General features: G+C 42.4%; 1 protein-coding gene across 3 annotated transcripts; it reads right to left on the bottom strand.

The window, feature by feature from the left end:
• Positions 1-1198: 1198 nt before the first annotated feature.
• On the bottom strand, positions 1199-17996 carry PM20D2 (peptidase M20 domain containing 2). 3 transcript variants are annotated; one of them, XM_071548738.1, is made up of 7 exons: positions 17501-17996; positions 17270-17418; positions 14405-14547; positions 10417-10571; positions 7207-7342; positions 2983-3090; positions 1199-2122 (listed from the first exon to the last, which is right to left on the bottom strand). In XM_071548738.1, the coding sequence occupies exons 1-7, from the start codon at positions 17927-17929 to the stop codon at positions 1920-1922; spliced, it is 1323 nt and encodes a 440-aa protein (XP_071404839.1). In that variant the 5' UTR covers positions 17930-17996; the 3' UTR covers positions 1199-1919. The 3 variants fall into 3 exon arrangements, 2 of the variants coding, with proteins under 2 accessions (XP_071404839.1, XP_071404840.1); XM_071548739.1 differs by having other exon boundaries at positions 17570-17996; XR_011697123.1 differs by lacking the exon at positions 1199-2122 and adding an exon at positions 5390-5525 and having other exon boundaries at positions 3002-3090.
• Between the last annotated feature and the right edge of the window lie 2543 nt (positions 17997-20539).

The following is a 20539-nucleotide window of genomic DNA, read 5'->3' as shown; positions in this document are numbered from 1 at the left end:
TTTTAAAGAATGCTGTTAGCAAGTTATGAGATCACTCAATGCATACTGACCAGACTTAATTCAATAATGTGTCATGACTCTTCTCCACAAGAACACAATTCTGCTCCATGTGACTGCCACGGGACCGAGTACAGTGCACTCAAAGCGAGGGAAATGATTACAGAAATAGGATGCACAAGAACGTAAGCTGCTTCCCATTTATTGTCTGAAAAAAGGCTGCTGGGCCTTTCTATACCAGGAACACAGCAGGTTGCAAGTTCTCTCCTTAAATCTGTTCATAAAAATAAATCCATCACATTCCAAGTTTTATTTTTTGTTTTGCTTTAAACCAGCTGTTACCTTTTACACGAGTTCTAGGACAGATATTAAATAAGGAAATGCAGTTGCTTGGTGGGCTGGCAGAGGCTTTAAGTTCTTCACAACACCTGGACATTATCACCTCACCCTTACATATCTGTGATTTGCCATCAGCTGTTCAGAATAATTTCAGCCATTACAGTTCATTACCTACACATTTTGATTCATGGCTGAGAATACTATTCCTGACAAATCCTCCAATATTTTTAAATTACAAACAGCTTGGGGAACACCAGTTAGGGCAACTTAGAAAACGCCATATATTTTCATATATGTGTGATTTATGAGCACAAGTGACTGAAAATCAAAGTGAGTTTTATTCCCACAGGAAATAATTTTCTCTCCTATATAGTATCATTGTGACAGTAAAATCTCAATGTTAAACCCCAGACTTTAGTTCTGAACCTCAAGAATGACTATTCCGAGACACAAACTGGAACTATGTCACATGGGGAGTTGAAAAAGGAGGCTGAATGAGGATTCAAAGATTCATCAAATGAAGCCAAGATCACCTGATCTAGTGTTGGTGATAATTCAACTTCAAACTGGAGGCTGGACCAGGTCTAGCCGAACAGGTATCCTACAGAGAGCCCTCCCAAGCACTGTTTCTATTATTCTATCAATTCTAACATGTTTTAACAGTTAAAACATCTCAAGGATTATAAAGACTATCATTAAATATTGTACTTGAAAAGCCTTAACCCTCACAAAGGCAGACCAAAATGAAACTCTTAAAATCCCTCACTCTTACATAATCACAGCAAAAAAATCAAACATGCTATTCAAATGAAGTCATGCAGCATCGCAATATTAAGCGAAGGACAAAAGAATTCAATCACAATTAAATTGCTTTATTAATATCAACTCATCTTTAATCAGTACTTCAAGTCCATTTTAATTCCAGCAATGATTACAACAAAATGAAGATATGCTCTTAGTGCAAAAAAGTTTAATTAACTGATCATGGACAATTGATCAATGTATTTCAGGACAATCAAGCTTAACAGATTGCACTTCCATACACAGTTCTCTTCCACTGCTAGAAGCTACACTACCGTCATAACCAGACATGTTTCCAAACAGAGCCCTTTCTCTCCAGTGAAACCAGCTCAGGTTTTAAGTCTCCATCTTATCAAAAAAAAAGTGACTGACAAGAGACAAATGCTCCATAGATCAGATTCAGCCTATGATCACTGAATGAACTGTGCTTATTTTAGAGCAAACACTGCCATATTTCCCCTGTAAGGAATATTACTTTAGCAATACATAGAAAATCACTAACAAGGGATCTAAACACTATAATTTATTCAACACAGCAAATTAAAGACAACATATTTGAGATCTCTGTATGAAATTCATCACCATATTGAACACAAACATTAATGCTAGATGAAACTGCACATTTTTGAAAGCAATAATATTTGCTTTCCTAAAGTAAAAAAAAAAAACAAACAAAACATTAAAATCAACATTTCTTCAGCTATGTATTTATCCAGCCCCTACTGGGATTTAAGTACAGCATCTCCATTAAGTCAATCCTACTCAGAGAGGTTTAATGAAGTTTAGTGTGATGCACATGGTCCTACACCAACACCAGACTCTTTTTTAGCTTCTGCTGGATTTATTTGCCCCTCCTCTTTTAGCTTCACTTCTCTGAAGTCTTTCCTGACTTCTTCTAACAGACCTGGCTTGAAAATGACATCCAGTGCTGTCATTGCCAAAGCTTTTGCTGTGCGCAAAGCATAGAACTGAGCAGTCTGTGACCCTGCAGGAAACAAAGCAAGAGGAATTTCAGATTAGATTACTAATATTAAATCACTATCTTACTGCATAAGGCATAGTCTATAAAATAAGATCTTTAAGTTTCAATTGCAAGAACAGGTTCTTAAAAATCTATTTGCATAAAGTATATGCCCACTCTCTCACGCTTTGAAACAATTTTTCACATGCAAGTACTTAATTTTCTGTTACTGATATAAACAGTTAAGATTGAGAACAGGAAAATGAGTATTCACATTTTGCTTTCTAGAAAATGTGGAGTTTTATCCAGCTAACACTGTTATGCTTCCAAAGCACTGAGCTTCAGGAGTAAAAATTTTATTTTCTGGCTCATGCTAAGAAACTCATTGATTATGTTGCTTATTAGGGTTTATTTAGGATCATTAGGGATAATTCCCCTAATTTCTTGTGTCTAGATAGTATACCAACTCAGGCTTTTCGTATGAGAAGTGGTCATCCCTCCCATATACATCTAACTTTAGACACAATCCCAGAAATTCTACATTTGCCAGCTTTTCCTGCAACTCTACTTAAAATGAAGTAAATAATTTTCAGGGTCCATATTCAGGTCAGATCCCATCTGAGGGCAGGATCTTTTTTTTTGACACAAGCAGCCATGTTGCTATAAGGTTTTCACATGCTGACAATTTCAGATGTAGTGCTCACACTTTTAAACATTTACTACACAGTAGCCTTGAGTAACATAGAAACATGTGAAAGCTTTAATTCTCTGTAATTTGAAATATTCCCCATTTCTAGATCTGCTGTAGTGAAGAGTCAGCAAGCAGTCTCTACAATGCATAAGGGTTCCAAATATAAACCTCAATCCTTTTCCCTTCAACTCACCTGCAGCTTCTGTGTACTGCTCAGTATGATTCAATGCATCAGAGCCAATATAAAAATAAGGATGAAGCCCAGGGACCACAAATGTCACATTTCCAAAGTCTGTGGAACCTAGAAGCAGCACAGAAATTTTCTGAATGAGCAAGTGTTGGAGAGTTTTCAATGCTGTAAGAAAATGCCTGAAAGACATTTATCTTCAGCTTGTATCTAAAATGGAGTATCTTTTGACCCAAATAGTAAAATAAAAGCATTTCTAATGAGTCATTATCCATATAAATACCTCCCATCACCAACCAACGTGCTTTTCCTAACTAGTCATCTCCAGATGCTGCTCTCCATGTGCTTCTGATCAATGATCAGTTACCAGACTGCAAGAAGATGTATCAGCAATGTTCCTATTCCCTCACTGTTAAATGTTTTATCAAACATCTCCCAAGAGTAAGCTGTTAATTCAGAACCAATGAAAGCTGCAAACCTTGAAATTTCTGGCAGTTCAGCCATTTCCGGGTTACAGTCCTTACAACTAGGCCCAAAAATTCCTGCTTCTCACCAATATGCAAATATTCAGCATTAGACAGCAGACTCCAAAGTAGGAACAGTCTGTCTTGAGGACAACTACTTTTTCCACCAAACCCTTTGATTATTCCCAATTATGGAAATTTTAACAGTACAAGCATTCTTGAAATAAAATCAGAACTAAATTCCAGATAAAATGATGGTGCTTTGTAGATACAAAAAACCCCCTTATAACAATGCTGCAGATTTTAATGATGCTCCTTTCATGCCTGACTAGCACTTTCAGTGTGTTATCTAGTGATAGTATCTATCTCACAGCACTGCCTTACCATCCCAAAGTAGTAGATACCTCACAGTAAGTCATGAAAGAATCTACAATGACATCCCAAGTGCCCTTTTTTTTTATGCCCAAACAAACAACCCACTCATTATTTGTTAAAATGACATTTTGAAGCTGGAGAAAACAACATACTAGTTATTGTGATACACAGATACCAGAAGAAGTCGTAGCAGGGAATAATGGCAATAATCAACCAAGATCTCAATTAACTTTTCTCTGGCCAGAAATGCAAGAATTTGTTTCTTTAGCAATGGTGTATAAAATGACTGTTACAAAGATTTGCATAAGGTAGCCTCCTTATCATGATACTTTATGGAGAGAAGATACTGACAGTGCCTTAAGATTTAATAATGAAATGATTGAAGAATATAGATTTTTCTTGGAAGCATACAGTTATTAGAAATGAGTCCACAGACCCTACATGGTGAGGACAAGATTTGCTATTTGCCCTGTTTACAGACAAGAAGCAGCAAGACTTGTCCAAAAACATCTTTTCCCATAAATTCATTATGCATTTGAAGTAACTGCAACTCTTGGCACAGCTGTAAGTTATTTTTATTTCCAGTACTCTACACTACTGATTCATTGTTTGGTCAACATGGATGGACAAACTAAGTCTAAAAGTTCTGCATACTCCAGAGTAAACCAAGAGTTCCAGAGTTGCCTTACTAAGTTCTGATACACATACTTCTGGAAAAACTGTGCTTCCTTTTGCCTGCTCTCACTTAGCAAATGAAACGTAAGAAATTTCAGTGCACCACAGTTCCCAGTCATGTAATTCCACTGAGATTTATATCCATATCAAATCTCCTAGCAGTTAACAAGTTATTTTTGTGGAATAAAAGGGATTTAAACTGGGTATGTTTTGGTAATATGGAGGAAGCTTTTAATAAAAATATGATAGTCAAATTTTCCCCTCTGCCTGAAAGATGTTAGTTACACCCTTTAGCAGTAATAACCTAGACATATGTTTAGAACATCAAGTGTTCCAATGGTTTCCACATAACCACCTGAAATCGTACGTTTGCCAGACATACAGATCAGGATTCCTTCTAAAAGCATAAATAATTGCAGTTATCAATGTAATGTACAGAACTCTGCACTATCTTCAACAGAGAGGTACTGGAGATCCAGCCTTTCAAAAATATATCCTGAAGCTGATACTGAAGCCTCTTCCAGTCACTGAGTAATTAATAGAAGTCAGTATTACCACAAACGTGAATGGAGATGAGTCTCATGCACCGGAATCCAATGAACACCATGAATGCTAAAAATATCAGAATAACTTATCCCAAGTGTGGGTCCCTCTACCAAGGCGTGCTCAGTGAAGTCACCTTCTTTGGGAGGTTATCAACACCCCATAGTAAAGCTGCCCTACCACCGGCAGGAGGAGAGGCAGGCCATTGCACCTGTGCAGGCTAACTCAGGGCCATGGTATCCTTGTCACCCTGGCTGTGTGCCAAACCAGCAGAGCGGGCACAAGGCACACATGGAGTCATGTGATTGGAAGCACTAAAGAAACTCTTCATAACACTTAGCTGCCTAGAGCGATACCTGTGAGCAGACCGATACCAATACCCATGTAGAGGTGGCAGCGAGTTTGCTCATCTGTTTACGACTTTTCTGCTGCACAGACATGGAGAAGCAACTGAGCTATCTTCCTTCCCTTTCAACAGAAGAAACTGATATCCTAAAAGAAAACATTGAAAACCGTATGAAAACTAAACAGAAATAGAGATCTTGAAAAAGATGACACAAAACACTCAACCCCCCCCAAAAAGGGTAGCATACAAAGTTCCACTGCTATGGCTTGGGAGATCATGCTTTGTTATCACTCCCAAATTCCCCCTGCAAAAATTCAAAGAAGCTGTGGAAAGAAAATTCAGTAAAACTGACTGCAGTGAGAGATAAAAAAAACAATTGCTCGAGCACATTTTGACATCTGACAAGCAATTCAAGGATGGAACAGGCGTATGGGGAGTTTTGGTTTAAGCAAGTTAATGGTTAACATTTAGAATATCACGTAACTCATATATGAAAGCCCTGTTACAACTGGGTGTTTGTGTTCAGTTCATTTCTCTGAACCAAAGCAAGATCACTGATATTCATGATCACTCTTAACACAATGGTTTGAAGGAAGCAACAAGCTCATTGCACCACAGTAAACATTCTAAGTAAGCTTCCTCAGCCCCTTTCTTTGGCTAAACAAGCAAAGTAATAGATCTTATTTGTACCACCCTGAAGAAGAAATCTGCCTGTACTTATGATTTGTTTTTAAACACAACACAATGAACCAGTTGACAAAAAGATGTTCAGTTTGGAAGGGAAGTAAGAAACAGCAAAAACAATTCAGAATACCATTGGATATGATGTTTCCCCTGCCCGCAAAAAAAAGTTTGGAGAGCTCTGTTCCCAAACACCAACTCTGTCCAAACTCCAAATGTAACAGAATCTGCATTAACACAGAAAAGATAAGTACCACAATCAAACTACTCAGAGCAACTTTTTATAGAGAACAGTATTTTCCTTCTAAGAGAAAAACCTTTAGCACAAGTGGAGTAAAAATGTTCATATGTACAGTTATGATCAGTAGTGAAGGCTTAGATTAAGCATTTAAGATTTGAACAGAGCTGCTGTAGGAACATTCTGAAAAAAAACATTAAAGATAATGAGAAATCCTCCTATGTCTTCAAGAATTCACATTCCTGTTACAGCTCTCTGACACCAAAAAAGTTAAATTGTTTGAGACGTAGTCAAGACCCCAAAGTGAACACCCATTTGAACAGCACCCTTTGGAAAACTAATCTGTTGAACTCATGAACTAAAATTAGAGGCACAGAATTACCTGTTAATGAAAAGATTAAATTAGGGTTAGTGAGAAGCTTAAACTTCCATTTATCTCTCCAAAAACTTTCTCTAAAATATCTGTTTGATTCTAGTAGATTTGTTTAGATGTAAGCTTGGAAAATATTATTAAACAAAGTTCCTAAAAATGAAGTCTTATCCCCATGCAGAGCAAACCACAATTCTGTATTTCAAAGCCACAGAATGAGAGAGAGTTCATTACACACCTTCATGTTCTTAGTAAGACTGTTCTTAGCTCTCCAACCTTTCCCCCAACCAAACTGTTTATTACTTGAAATATTCTCAGAACTATTATCAGAAATTGATTACTACTTTTCTTACCTGTTCTCAGCTTCTACAACAAATACAAAAACACAGGCCAGAGATACAAACTTTTTACAGAGCTTCAGCTTTGTAATCTGGCTTTCTCTTCTGACCAAACTGTGTTTAACCTGGCTCTATTCTATTATTTTACACGCCTACGGATTGATCAACCTAAGCTTAAGTCACAACAAAATTGCAGTTACCTGACAAACCATTCAGGATAGCATCTTCTGATATAAATTCTATTCCAAGCTTCTTTCCATTCTCCTTGTAAATTTTCTGCAGGCTCTTATTTGGAAGCACATTGTAGTAATCATTTTCACCACCTTTTATTTCAACCTAGACAAAAAACCCAAATTATTTTAAGTTTTTATTTTTTTCTCCAAAGTAAGCCAATTTAATGTAAACAATCTGAAGGCCAGAAAAAAATAACTACACATCCATACTTCAAGCTCATGCCAAAACAGACATAACTATTAAATTTCTTTCAAAAATACAACATTCTGCCAAATATTACCCTTGATCAAAACACAACTGGTATTCTGTTCAGCTTGCACTAGACAATCAAAGCCCAGAAGCAAGAATTTCAGTTTTCTCCAAAACCAGGAAACAAACATTTCCTGTAACAGTGTCTACTGAATTCCACCACAGGCACTATTAAACTACACAGAAATCAATTTAGGCTTTTACCAAATGCTATTTTACCTTCGTTTAGAACACTTCCAATAACTACAGCCCCATTCATGAAGTGACTTCAGGCAGGCGAGAAGTGTGAAACAAATGGAAAAAACTATGAATGTCAAATTTCAAAAGACATTTTAACTTTCATTCTGCACAAAGTACACTTTCTGAAACCCTTTTCTAGATAAGTGAGGAGGCCACAGTAAGAAAACAGCATCTATTGCCTCAAAAATAGCCTACAAAAGTGACAAGCTCACATTCACATACACCACACCTATTTGTTTTGATGAGCACATACCTTCTCTTCGTAGCTCTATTAGTCATCAATCAGTAACTACAGACCAGGCAGAACAACCTGCTTGAACCAGCTAGAGGAGACATAACTCCATTTACTAAAAGGAAAAAAAACGGGAACGCCAACAGAAAAATCACTCCATTTTTCACATTTGACTGCTCCATGAGCTAGCTGTTCAATGGGGCAAAGGACCTAATGACAACAAATATGGGGTAAAAACAAAAGACAAAAACACCCAATAGCTGTTGTTGTTCCTACCAGAAAGGTGTGCCACCAAGCCTCCCAGGTCTCTGAGCCTAGCAGCTCTGTCTGTAGGATAGAAGCATCACCCACAACAAAGCAAAAAAATTACGGGGCATTTAAACTGAATGTACATGGGATTGGACAGGATGCATCCAAGAATGCAGAGGAAGAGAGAAGCAGAAATGAAATCTGGGAGCTATCATTTTTTAAGAGTTACTGAAACAGAGGAACTCTCCAGCTCACTGAGAAAGAGCTAAAGGTCGCATCCACCTTTAATGGCCAAAAGGAGGATCTTGAAAATTACACACTGGTCAGACTGTCCTATCCTCGAGTTCCCAGAGGGTTTTGTATGGCCAGACTTGGCGAACGAGGATTTGGGAAGGGCTCTCCCCACGTGGGTGTGCCCTTCCAGCCTGCACAGTGGATGTTTTAGGTGAGGCACAGCGTGCGCAGAACTGGTCCCACCGTTTAAGTCCTGAGGTCCATCTGCCACGGCCGAGTGAGCTTGGACAGTGACAGGGAAGTCTTCGAGACTGTCACAGCACCCGGTACTGACCGGGGCTGACCCTGCTGAGCATCTGAGATGTGACGGGATGGGATGGCAGGGAGGCATTGAACTGCCAGGGGACGGTCTCGCTGAGACTCGAACTCAGGTCCTTGGGATTCGGAGTCCGGAGTGCTCTCCTTTACACCACGGGACCAGAGGGTTTACAGAGAAAATAAATCCTCCTAAAATCCATGTCCAGGCTCACAAGTCACAAGGCAATTGTGCACACACACACGGAAGAGCAGATAGTGCATGACCAAGCTTAGCTTTTCATGACAACGTGTCTGGCTCAGACAACATGAGACATGCAAACTCAAGGTGTTACAGTCAGTGGCACAAAAATCCACACTGGTGCCTGTTACTTGAAGCACTCATCTGTGACCAATACTGGTGCCATTACTGTTTCAGTAATTCTACTATTGATGTAGACAACTCCTGTTGGACCACATCTGGGGCTGGGTTTGTTTTGTGCTCCTCCAATCAAGACTGGAGCTAGGCCAACAGAAGGCCAGCAAAGATAATTAGGTGCAGAACATGACGTGCAAGGACAGGCTGAAAGAACTCAAGTTGTCGAGCCTTCAGAACAGGAGGGTTGTGAGACATTTTACTGCTGTCAGTTGCTGAGTTATCAGATGGGAACCTTGCAGAGAAGACTGAACCAGACTTCTTGGAGATCAAAGATGTGATCAGGGAATTCCCATTAGATACAAAAGAATCACAGAATGGTTGATGTTTGAAAGCACCTATGGAGGTCACCTTCTGCAATTCCCTCTTCTCAGAAGTCCTATAAGGAGAGACTGAGGGAGCTGGGGTTGTTTAGCCTGGAGAAGAGGAGGCTTAGAGGTGACCTCATCACTCTCTATAACTACCTGAAGGGAAGTTATAGCCAGATGGGGGTTGGTCTCTTCTCCCAGGCACTCAGTAATAGGACAAGGGGGCATGGGCTCAAGCTCTGCCAGGGGAAATTTAAGTTGAAGATCAGAAAAAAATTCTTTCCAGAGAGAGTAATCAGGCATTGGAATGGGCTGCCCAGAGAGGTGGTGGATTCACCATCCCTGGAGGTTTTTAAACTGAGGTTGGACATGGCACTGAGTGCCATGATCTGGTAAATGGACTGGAGTTGGACCAAGGGTTGGACTCGATCATCTCAGAGGTCTTTTCCAACCTAATTGACTCTACGATTCTATTCTATGATTCAGTCGGGGTCACCTACAGCTGCTTGCCCAGAACTATATCAAAGCAGATTCTGAATATTTCCAAGGATGGAAACACCTCAATTTCTCCAGGTAACCTGTTCCAGTGCTCAGGTCATCCCAGCGTAAGTATTCGGAAAACCCTTAATTCACCATGAGGTGGGTAGAGCATTTGCTGAGAGAGGTTGTACAATTTCAGCCTTGGAAGTACTCAAAAGTCCACATGGCACTAACCGATCTGCTCTGAACACAGAATTAGAACAGATGACCTCTGGAGGTCTTCTCAGATTCTGCAGCATTCTATTTATAAACCAAGGCTTTCTTTCAGGACACAAAGCAACAGAACAGCAAAGATGATCCCAGTAATTTAGATTTATGTAGTCAAATAATCTAAGCCTTGATTTCCTATTCTGCTCCATGTAACAGAAGCACATGACACTGAATATATTCTTACCTTGCATCCTGTGGCCAGAGCTGCAGATTTGAAGCAGTTCTCAACCTTCTCTGTGAGAACAGAAAGCTCTTTCATTGAAGGGGCACGCAAGTAAAACTCCAGTTCAGTGTAAGAAGGAATGATGTTGGGTTTCACACCACCGTTTTTTATTACACCTGCAGAAAGGGAAAAGTCGTGTTATCAGCGTTAAATGCAGCTGCTTGATTTTCAGCCCTGTCCTGAAACTCCTTGATCAAGAACTAACCTATAAACAGAAAACAACAAAACACCAGCTGAGCATGAAACACAATGAATGTCAAAAATACAGTATGTGGACAAAGTTTCTTCATTGTGTCAGATTAAGCAGAACATATGCGTGTTCTTTGGTACAATTTCACTCCATTTTTTTGTTAGACATCTGTTACAAATCCAGAGAAAAGCCAAACTAGCATTTCTAATTAATCCCCTGAAATTCAATACATCAGAGTCCTAAAGAAGTCTGGCTGTCAGTAAAAAAAAAAAAAAATTGCTATAAAGGCTAACTTGGATTCCAACTTTTAAACATTTCCTGAACTAGAATGCTTCCAACTTACTTTGTGAGCTTGGAGAAAAACTGAGTAAGTTTTATGTCTCAGCAGTACTGGAGTAATGTGTGTATTGCAGTGTACAAAAAGTTCATTAGATTCCTCATGCTAATTCTTCCAAAATACTGGAATGTATAAGGCATGCAGTTTTATTCAGAGGTACAGTTTGAGTTGAAAGTGCTCCCTCAAGGAAATGTGTGATAATTGCATCTTTTTTAATCACAGCATCAGAGGCATTACCATAAAAGACAATAATACTTCGATATTTCAACAATGAAATGTTTTAGATCCCAATTCTACATTAGATTTTAAGCCATTAACAGCTAGTTGCTTTCAACAAGCTGCTTTCCCTGGCCTCCTACCCTCAATTCATGTATGTGGAATAAGATTTGTTCTCTGCAGAACCTGCGAAACTCTCTATCTTAAATGGAAATACTGCGTAAGTTACTGATGTCATAGAATCATAGAATCAGTTGGGTTGGACGAGACCTTTGAGATCATCAAGTCCAACCCTTGGTCCAACCCCACTATGATAACTAGATCACAGCACTAAGTGCCACGTCCACTCTCACCTTAAAAAGAGGTGGGACCTCTAGGGATGGTGAATCCACCACCTCTCTGGGCAGGCCATTCCAATGCCTGATTACTCTCTCTGGAAAGAACTTCTTCCTGATATCCCATCTAAACCTCCCCTGGCAGAGCTTGAGCCTGTGCCCCCTTGTCCTATTGCTGACTGCCTGGGAGAAGAGACCAACTCCCACCTGGCTAGAACTTGCCTTCAGGTAGTTCTAGACAGTGATGAGGTCACCTCTGAGCCTCCTCTTCTCCAGGCTAAACAACCCCAGCTCCCTCAGCCTCTCCCCATAGGACTTGTGCTCCAGTCCCTTTTCCAGCCTTGTTGCTCTTCTCTGGACCCACTCCAGCACCTCAATATCTTTCCTGAACTGAGGGGCCCAGAACTGAACACAATACTCAAGGTGTGGCACTGAGGGCTGAAGGGACAGCACTACTAACAGGATGCAAATGGTCAACAAAACTTTACTTTTGGTGCTGAAAGCCCATTAAGATTGTGAGCTCCACCTCAACTAAAACCTTTCCAGTCTCAAATACAGACAAAACAAAAACAAAGTGCTAAATTAATCTGTCAGTATTTGTCCATAAGAAAAGGAACGGCTCAGATGAGAGGGACAGACATCACAGGAAAGGAACCATTGAAAAAGTAATTATGCAAATTTTCATGACTTATACCACAAGACACTTTCTCAGAACAAGCAGCTTCACGAGTAAACAACTTTCAATTGTCTGGTCCAGCACACTTGTAAATGGAACTGGACAGAGTTTTGAGTATGTCTACAGTTAAATTTCAAAGCAACTGCAATATGGACTGGAGAGCACACCTAGTAGGCTGCCTAAACACTACCAGTAGCACCCAGTTTGCCCTTCTAGATTGAAACCTTGGGAATTTTTACAACCTGTTTAATACAACTTTTTGAACAGGAACAAACCCTACATTCCTGGTTTTCAAGGGGGCAACACTTCAGGAAAGAAAGATAAGATTAAAATCTCAGAGGAACTCAAACACTATTTCAGTACATGAAACATTGGTTAGAAATCCTGTACTTCAAACAATGGAAATTATTGCAGCTTTTGTTAGTGGGTTAACACTACTATTTTTAGCATCACTTTATTTAGCCACTGCTGTCTACAACACAAGATCTCCAACGCACTGTTGTAAACAAAGCATTCCTAAAATTACATCTCATTCTGTCTGCTTATACTTTCCCAGAAGTATTTTAAATATTTCCTATTTGAAAACCAGGTTTATGACAGCAGTTGTATCAACACAGTAATTTCAGTTTTGCTGACTTGCAGGAAGCATTACCTCTAGGACCCTTGTTTAGCTACTTAGGGGTTTTTGCCAGCATTACCCACATAGCCTTTAGAAACGATGGATTTTGCATTGTATGGCCAGACTTGGCGAATGCAGATTTGGGAAGGGCTCTCCCCACGTGGGTGTGCCCTTCCAGCCTGCACAGTGGATGTTTTAGGTGAGGCACAGTGTGCACAGAACTGGCCCCACCGTTTCAGTCCTGAGGTCCATCTGCCATGGCTAAGTGAGCTTGGACAGTGACAGTGAAGTCCTCGGGACTGTCACAGCACCCGGCACTAACCGGGGCTGACCCTGCTGAGCATCCCACATGTGACGGGATGGGATGGCAGGAAGGCATTGAACTGCCAGGGGATGGTCCCACTGAGACTCGAACTCAGGGCCTTGGGATTCGGAGTCTGGAGTGCTCTCCATTAAACCATGGAAGTGAAAGCAATATTTAGGGTTTAGGCTCAGATTCAACAGAAGACTTAGGCACCTCCTATCTTAAACGTACAACGCGTGCATTTCAGACACCAAAACTCATAATTATGTGCCTTGTTTCCTATAGAGCAGTAGGATAGAGAGATATGCCTGATGTCTGGAATTTGGGCACCCTGCACAGCACAACTGCAAATAGCTTCATTTAGAGTCAAAATGATTAGGACTCCATCCAGATATCCTGGAGAGAAATATGCACTTGAATTATATACAGCACATGCGACCAAGAGACATAATGGTTAGCTCAGAACTTCTGGAAGGGTTTAAGCTCATAAACAAATATTCCAAATAAACAGCTCTACATTCAGAAGTCCTGCAGAATTGGCAAAATTTCTTAATTTCAACTTTGAAAAAGTTGTGTTGGGTGAAACCTGGGTTTATAGCTAAAGGGCAGCTTCATCTTAACTTCTGAAACTTTCTCCGTTGACAGACAAAAATGGATGATGCTGACGGAGTGTGAGTCAAGCTTAGTGCACAATGACCTTTCTAATCCAAAATCTACTAGGTATTAAATATTAGAAGCCAGTCAACATTTAGTTGACTATAAACTATAAGCTTGTGCCATCATTTGTTTTTTGTACTTTAGCAAACCAGCTTTACCCCAGACAGCTACACCTCTCCAACAAATGCAATCTAACTAGTCGAATGTCTATTAAAACAATTAGATGCAGTAATATCTAATTTTTCAGAAACATTTAATCTTACACCTTTGTAAAAACACATACATTAAGGAATTCAAGGCCACGTAAAAAAATAAACTTAGCACTTTTTCCTTCCTTTCTGAACTGCAAATTCAAGTGTAAAGACTTAAAATTGTCTAGCCTCTACATAAGTAGGGATGTCCTCTTTTGAATCTGACCTATGAGCCTATTTTCCGCAGTTATTCCTGGATGCTGACACACCATTTAAATGAAATGGTATTATTTCATAATATTTGAAGTGACTATACTAATTTAAGGCATTAATTGCAATACTTTGAAATGCGTGATACTTTAAGTTAGTACTTCAACAGCCTAAACTCTTACTTGCTGGACAGTATATTTAATGAAGATCTCACCATGAACTCTCCAGGTCGGTTTCATTTGCTGTCTTAAAACAGAGAGATTGTTGTAGGCAAGCACAGCAGCATCTAATGCATTAACTCCTTCCCAGGGATAAGCAGCAGCATGAGAAGCTTTTCCATAGTATTTCACAGTCACACTAGGAAATACAAGGCATTGCTCATTATTTTTTCATTCACTGGAAAAGAAAAAAATCTCTAACATAAAAACATTGCTTTTTTCACACAAGTTTATTTTATTTAAGTTTTGTGCAGCAGAACACCAAACAATTCACCCGGCCCTAGACTGCTGCAGTTAAATATGTTCAAGTGCAGACAAACACTGAAAGGTTTCTAGAAAACCAGTAAAATAGAATGACACCAAGACCAGTCAGGCAAGAGAGCTACTGGTAACATATCACTACATAGTCTTTTCCTGAAGATTATCTGTTTCACATATTAATTAAAAATTTCTCCAACACTCTTTCAATACTGCCTGACTGTTCTGAGACTTAAAGTTATGAACACTCTTCTCAGAGAACAACAAACCCTTTTCTCCTACTCACAATTAGAAGTTGACTGGCCTAGTTCTTGTCAAATAAAATGTGTACAGTAAGACAGCAAAAGCCCATGAGATCACATATTGCCCATGTCTAAGCAACAAAAGTCAAGTTTTAAAAATGTAGTAAAGGCATAGCCTAGTATATAATACACATTATTATGCTACAGCAAGGATGTTCTTTCCCTGCACGCCTCAAGAAAGGTGGTAGAAAGGCTTGAAACAAGGAGGAAATCTAGTGCAAGGTTTATCCTCCAGTTTCCTAGAAGTAACATAATAATGCACCTAAACGTACCCAGTAGAGAATTCATGCTTCACTTCATCTGAGGGCCATTTATATTAGCCTTACAAAATAAGTTAACATTTCAGATTAAAAGAAAACTCTTCACACAGAGGAAAATACTAAATGCTGACAATTACATAAGATCTTAATATTATAAAATACACAAATATATTTTTTTTTACCAATAGAAGAGATTTAATCTGTTTGTACTCCATACCTCCTCCTTTACACAATAAACTCCCATCTTCAAGCTCAAAGAATTCCCTTCACCCTGGGACACACAACCTGGCTCTTACCCAGCCATGACCAGCCTAATTTGCTTGTCCCTCTGTCTTGCACAAACTCCAGCTTAGCCAGTTACTCTGAACTGCCCCCTCATGCTCAGCCCCATGCCACAGCTGTCAGTTAATACCACTGACAGCAAAAAGGGACACAATAGAGTGTACTGCTGCAGCAGGAAACGTCTTCTACTACCACTGCAATCCAAAGTATGCCCTTTTCCATCCCCCCTCATACTCCAAGACAACCATACATCCCATTCTCTAGAATTTGAGTTTTATTTAAAAAATAAAGAAATCCATATAAGAAAACTTACCAATTAATATCCCCAGTATTAGTTTGCAATCCCTCAAATCAACCCACAAAAATCCCCAGACATTCTACAAAAAATGGGAAGAAAGCAAAGTACAGCCAAACTTCATGTTGCAGTAATTTTTCCACAATTAACATGTGTTTCTTAACAAAAAAAAGTCTTCAGCATTTCTTTTCTCGTACTCCTATTGCTACATAAATGTCACAGACTCTAAGAAAAACCCAAGAGATTTTGCAGAATAACAATACTCTAAGCCAGTTTCAGAATACCAGCAGAAGAATGTGGGTCCTGTTTGACCAACAATAAACAGGCTGATTAAGTGAAGGGTAAGTGAATAAGAATCAGCAAACTTTGGCCAGTATCCACTAGTTATCCCAGTACATTTAATCTTACTTCAGGCACAAGCCAGCTTTCACAGTTGTAGATACAGCAATACCAGCAATTAAGTGATCATCAGTACTTAAATTCTTTGGAAACAACCAATTACAAATTAGCAAAACTCTCTTTGTACCTTTGGAATCTCATAATGATGGAAGAGGAAGCCCCAAACACGCTGGCTAGCTCAAAAAATCTAAAGAAACACTATGGTCCCTGAGGAAGGTCCAAGAAAATTGCACCTCATGTACTGTGTGCAATTCTGGGTATGCACACCCAGCAACGTGTATTTCTACATAAGTGTCTCCAAGTATAAACGCCAAGTGCTGTCACTGAACAGCAGAGCTAATCAAAAGAAGACAAGGCATAATTTCCAAAGAGTTATGTGGCTAGCTGTCAAAAAACCAGTTGTGTGAGGGCAGGCCTGTTATCTATATTTACATTGAGGGCAAACGTGAAGGAAAGCCAAGAAGTACTTTGGATTAAAAAAAAAAAAGTGATGTGAGAGCTAAACCACACAACATTGCCATGACTAAATTTAGGGCCAAAGTTAATATGGATCCAAACTGCAGTCAGGCTTAGCTGGCCAGCTCTTTTCAAAAGCAGGAGGGCAAACCTGAAACACTTTCCAAAATGATTAAAATGCATACATGGAGTACATGACCTGGCATTCAGGAAAGTTTGCCAACCCCCGCGGGATCATAGGCTCCTTGAGACCCTCCAGTTGCATCTTCAAATTCCAATTTTATTTTAACAGATGGGATAATCACTTGTATGTTTTAAAAGAAACGTCTAGAAGCGTCAGAACCAAGAATCGATTTCTGGGACAAATGCAAGACTACCTCAGAGCAGTCCGGGATTTTAGCACCAGGCTGAACACTGCGCTTTGGAAGAATGGCTCAGATTGCCATGTTCTAACAGTGACCTGGCTCCTTATCTGACTGCAAATAATCTGCCTGAAGGGCATCTGCAAGGTCTCCGGGTTCGGCCACTGCCAAAGCAGGTCTTCTACTCATGGAGGGGATAAAGAGCTAATAACAAACCACCTCTTTCCACCTGAACCCGCTCACTCACTCGTGCTCGGCCACATCAGGCAGGTAAGCCGCGTTTTCCTGCGAGGGGTGCGCCATGAAAACCACATCCAGGCCCTCGAACGCTCCAGCCTTTATCAGGTCTATTTTGCCTCCTCCCTGCTCCTCCGCGGGCGTTCCCAGCACCGAGATCTGCAGCAGAGACGCACACAGAGGGTCACCCAGGGACGGCCCCGGGGGGCTCTCCCCGCCGCCTCCCCGGCAGGGCTCCCACCTGCACGGCCACGGGCTGCGCCAGGCTCTCCAGGGCGGCCTTCAGGGCCAGCGCGGCGGCGGCGCCCACCTCTGCGATGAGGTTGTGGCCGCAGGCGTGCCCGAGCCCGGGCAGCGCGTCGTACTCGCACAGGAAGGCGACGCGGAGCGGGTCCCGGGGGGCGGCCGTGCCCCAGTCTGCGCGGAAAGCCGTGTCCAGCAGGTAGCGCGGCCGCACGGCCCAGGCGGCGCCGGGCAGGTCCCCGCTGGAGAAGAAGCGGGTCAGGGCGTCGTGCGCCTGGTGCTCCGCGTACGCCAGCTCGGGACGGCTCCAGATGTCGCGGCTCAGAGCGTCCAGACGCGCCGCGTTCAGATCCACGCTCTCGCACACCCGCTGCTTCAGCTGCTCCAGCGCGGCAGCGCCGCCCTGGGGCTGTTCGTGCGGCTCCATGAGGGCTCGGGAGCGCCGACCCAACCACCTGTCCCGCCCGCAGCACCTGCCCTCCGGCGGGACACCGGCGCCGCCGCCCCCTTTTATCGCCTCCGCCGCGCCGCGGGGCTCGCTGGGAAATGTAGTTCATCACCCAGTGCCATCCCGCAGGCGGCGTCCTGCCAGATTTCCCCGCCCCAGAGTGCAGAGCGCGGCGCCCCAGGCCCGGCCGGCGGCGTTTCGCGGGCCCGCCCGTACCCCGTGCCGGTCATTGCTGCGACCTGCCGTGTACTCTGATCTTGGCCCAGGTGTACCATGGTTTAACCCCAGCTCTGGGCCCAGGTGTGCCCTGATTTAACCCCAGCTCTCGGCCTAGGTGTGCCGTGATTTAACCCCAGCTCTCGGCCTAGGTGTGCCATGGTTTAACCCCAGCTTTGGGCCCAGGTGTGCCATGGTTTAACTCCAGCTCTCGGCCTAGGTGTGCTGTGGTTTAACCCCAGCTCTCGGCCTAGGTGTGCTGTGGTTTAACCCCAGCTCTCGGCCTAGGTGTGCCATGGTTTAACCCCAGCTCTGGGCCCAGGTGTGCCCAGATTTAACCCCAGCTCTCGGCCTAGGTGTACCGTGGTTTAACCCCTGCTTTGGGCCCAGGTGTGCCATGGTTTAACCCCAGCTTTGGGCCCAGGTGTGCCGTGCTTTAACCCCAGCTTTGGGCCCAGGTGTGCCATGGTTTAACCCCAGCTTTGGGCCCAGGTGTGCCGTGCTTTAACCCCAGCTTTGGGCCCAGGTGTGCCATGGTTTAACCCCAGCTTTGGGCCCAGGTGTGCCGTGCTTTAACCCCAGCTTTGGGCCCAGGTGTGCCATGGTTTAACTCCAGCTTTGGGCCCAGGTGTGCCCTGGTTTAACCCCAGCTTTGGGCCCAGGTGTGCTATGGTTTAACCCCATCTCTCGGCCCAAGTGTGCCATGGTGCAACCAAGCCCCTGCACAGCAGCTCCCTCACTGGCCAACCAGTAGAACTGGGAGACAATGGGAAGGGTAAAAGGTGGAAAACTTGGGATAAAGGCAGTTTAATAGGTAAAAGCAAAAGCCACACACAAAGGTGGAGCAAAACAAGGAATGAATTCAGTGCTTCCAACGGGCAGGCAGGTGTTCAGCCATCCCCAGGAGAGCACGGCCCATCATACCTAAGGCAGGCTTGGGAAGACAAACACCATCACTCCAAATGTGCCCCACTCTATATACTGAGGATGATGTCATATGGTCTGGAATATCCCTGGGGTCACCTGTCCCAGCTGTGTCTCCTCCTAGCTTCCCATTCACCCCCAGTCCCCTCAATAGTGTATTGTGTGACCTGGCATTTGTTTCAAATCCTGTGTGCCCATATCCCTAACTGGTTTATCAGAAGCTGCAATGGGTGTGAAGTGCTCAGTGGGAGTTTTTAGGTACAAGCCATATGGCAGTGACATTGCCTGTTGAACCAACCCATACCTGACAAAAGCTGAAGTCAATCAAAACAAAATTACAAATTCTGGTGGTTTTCCTGTGTTCATTAAATTACCAGAAATTCCTTTTTTGTTCATTTTAGCCATGGTTTATCTACTGTACCCTTTCCCCACAACTTTTTTGACACCTGTAGTGGTGCTTTGGTGTGCTGAACTGCAGGTTTCCCCTCTCCAGAGAAGATGGGCAAGGTCCTTTTCCTAGTGACACCCCACCTCTACAGGACTCTTTTGCCCATACTTCTCTACCTATCACCATCTTCCACTAACACCCTCCGAGTCTGTCTTTTCCCTTCCCTTGGGTACTTGTAACAGCCTCACTTATCACATTGAGACAATTCCAATCTTCACTCCTCATCATCTCATCACTGTCCATAACTACCTGAACGGAAGTTCTAGCCAGGTGGGGGTTGGTCTCTTCTCCCAGGCACTCAGCAATAGGACAAGAGGGCACGGGCTCAAGCTCTGCCAGGGGAATTTTAAGTTGGATATCAGAAACAGTTCTTTGCAGAGCGAGTAATCAGGCATTGGAATGGCCTGCCCAGAGAGGTGGTGGACTTAAGGTTTTCAAACTGAGATTGGATGTGGGACTGAGTGCCATGATCTAGTAAATGGACTGGAGATGGACCAAGGGTTGGACTTGATGATCTCAGAGGTCTTTTCCAACCCAATTGATTCTATGATTCTGTGATCTCCCCAGAAAGTACTACTTTGCCCCTCCAGGCTCCAAAACACTGCTTGCAGCCCCATTCTCCTCACCAATCTCTCATCCTGCTCCCTCTTCCTAGCTGTATTCCCTGCTTTCACTAGGCACCAGTCTGTTTCTTACAATTTTTTCAGTCTTTCCAATCCCAGTTTGTTGCCCAGCCAGCCCAGGTCACCTCTCCACTTGTTTCCTCCCTCAGGCTCCCTAAACCCTATTTTCTTTTCCTCTTTGCTCCTTACTCTCTTGTACTTTTTGTGCAGTCTCTCCTCGCCCCAATTCTTAGAATGTCTCCTACGATGCAGCCTGTGATTATAGAATTGAAAGCGAGGGGCTTTTTGGCTTGAGCCAGTTTTCCGCCAGATGGCTGAAATGGCTCTGCCCAGGCTCAGGTGAGAGCAGCCAGCACAGGATGCAGAGGACATGCCAGC

The sequence above is a fragment of the Pithys albifrons genome, chromosome 2, assembly GCF_047495875.1.
Source record: "Pithys albifrons albifrons isolate INPA30051 chromosome 2, PitAlb_v1, whole genome shotgun sequence".
In the NCBI taxonomy this organism is placed as follows: domain Eukaryota; kingdom Metazoa; phylum Chordata; class Aves; order Passeriformes; family Thamnophilidae; genus Pithys; species Pithys albifrons.
Note: the sequence above shows the minus strand (reverse complement) of the source record. Positions and strands in the feature narration are given on the sequence as shown.

What these genes read in the sequence shown, in the direction of transcription:
- PM20D2 (XM_071548738.1), bottom strand. Translation starts at nt 17,929, where the DNA reads ATGGAGCCGCACGAACAGCCCCAGGGCGGCGCTGCCGCGCTGGAGCAG. An exon ending in CGCAGCCCGTGGCCGTGCAG is followed by an intron (nt 17,419 to 17,500) that starts GTGGGAGCCCTG and finishes TCTCTGCTGCAG; the next exon opens with ATCTCGGTGCTGGGAACGCC. An exon ending in CCTGATGTGGCCGAGCACGA is followed by an intron (nt 14,548 to 17,269) that starts GTGAGTGAGCGG and finishes TGTATTTCCTAG; the next exon opens with TGTGACTGTGAAATACTATG.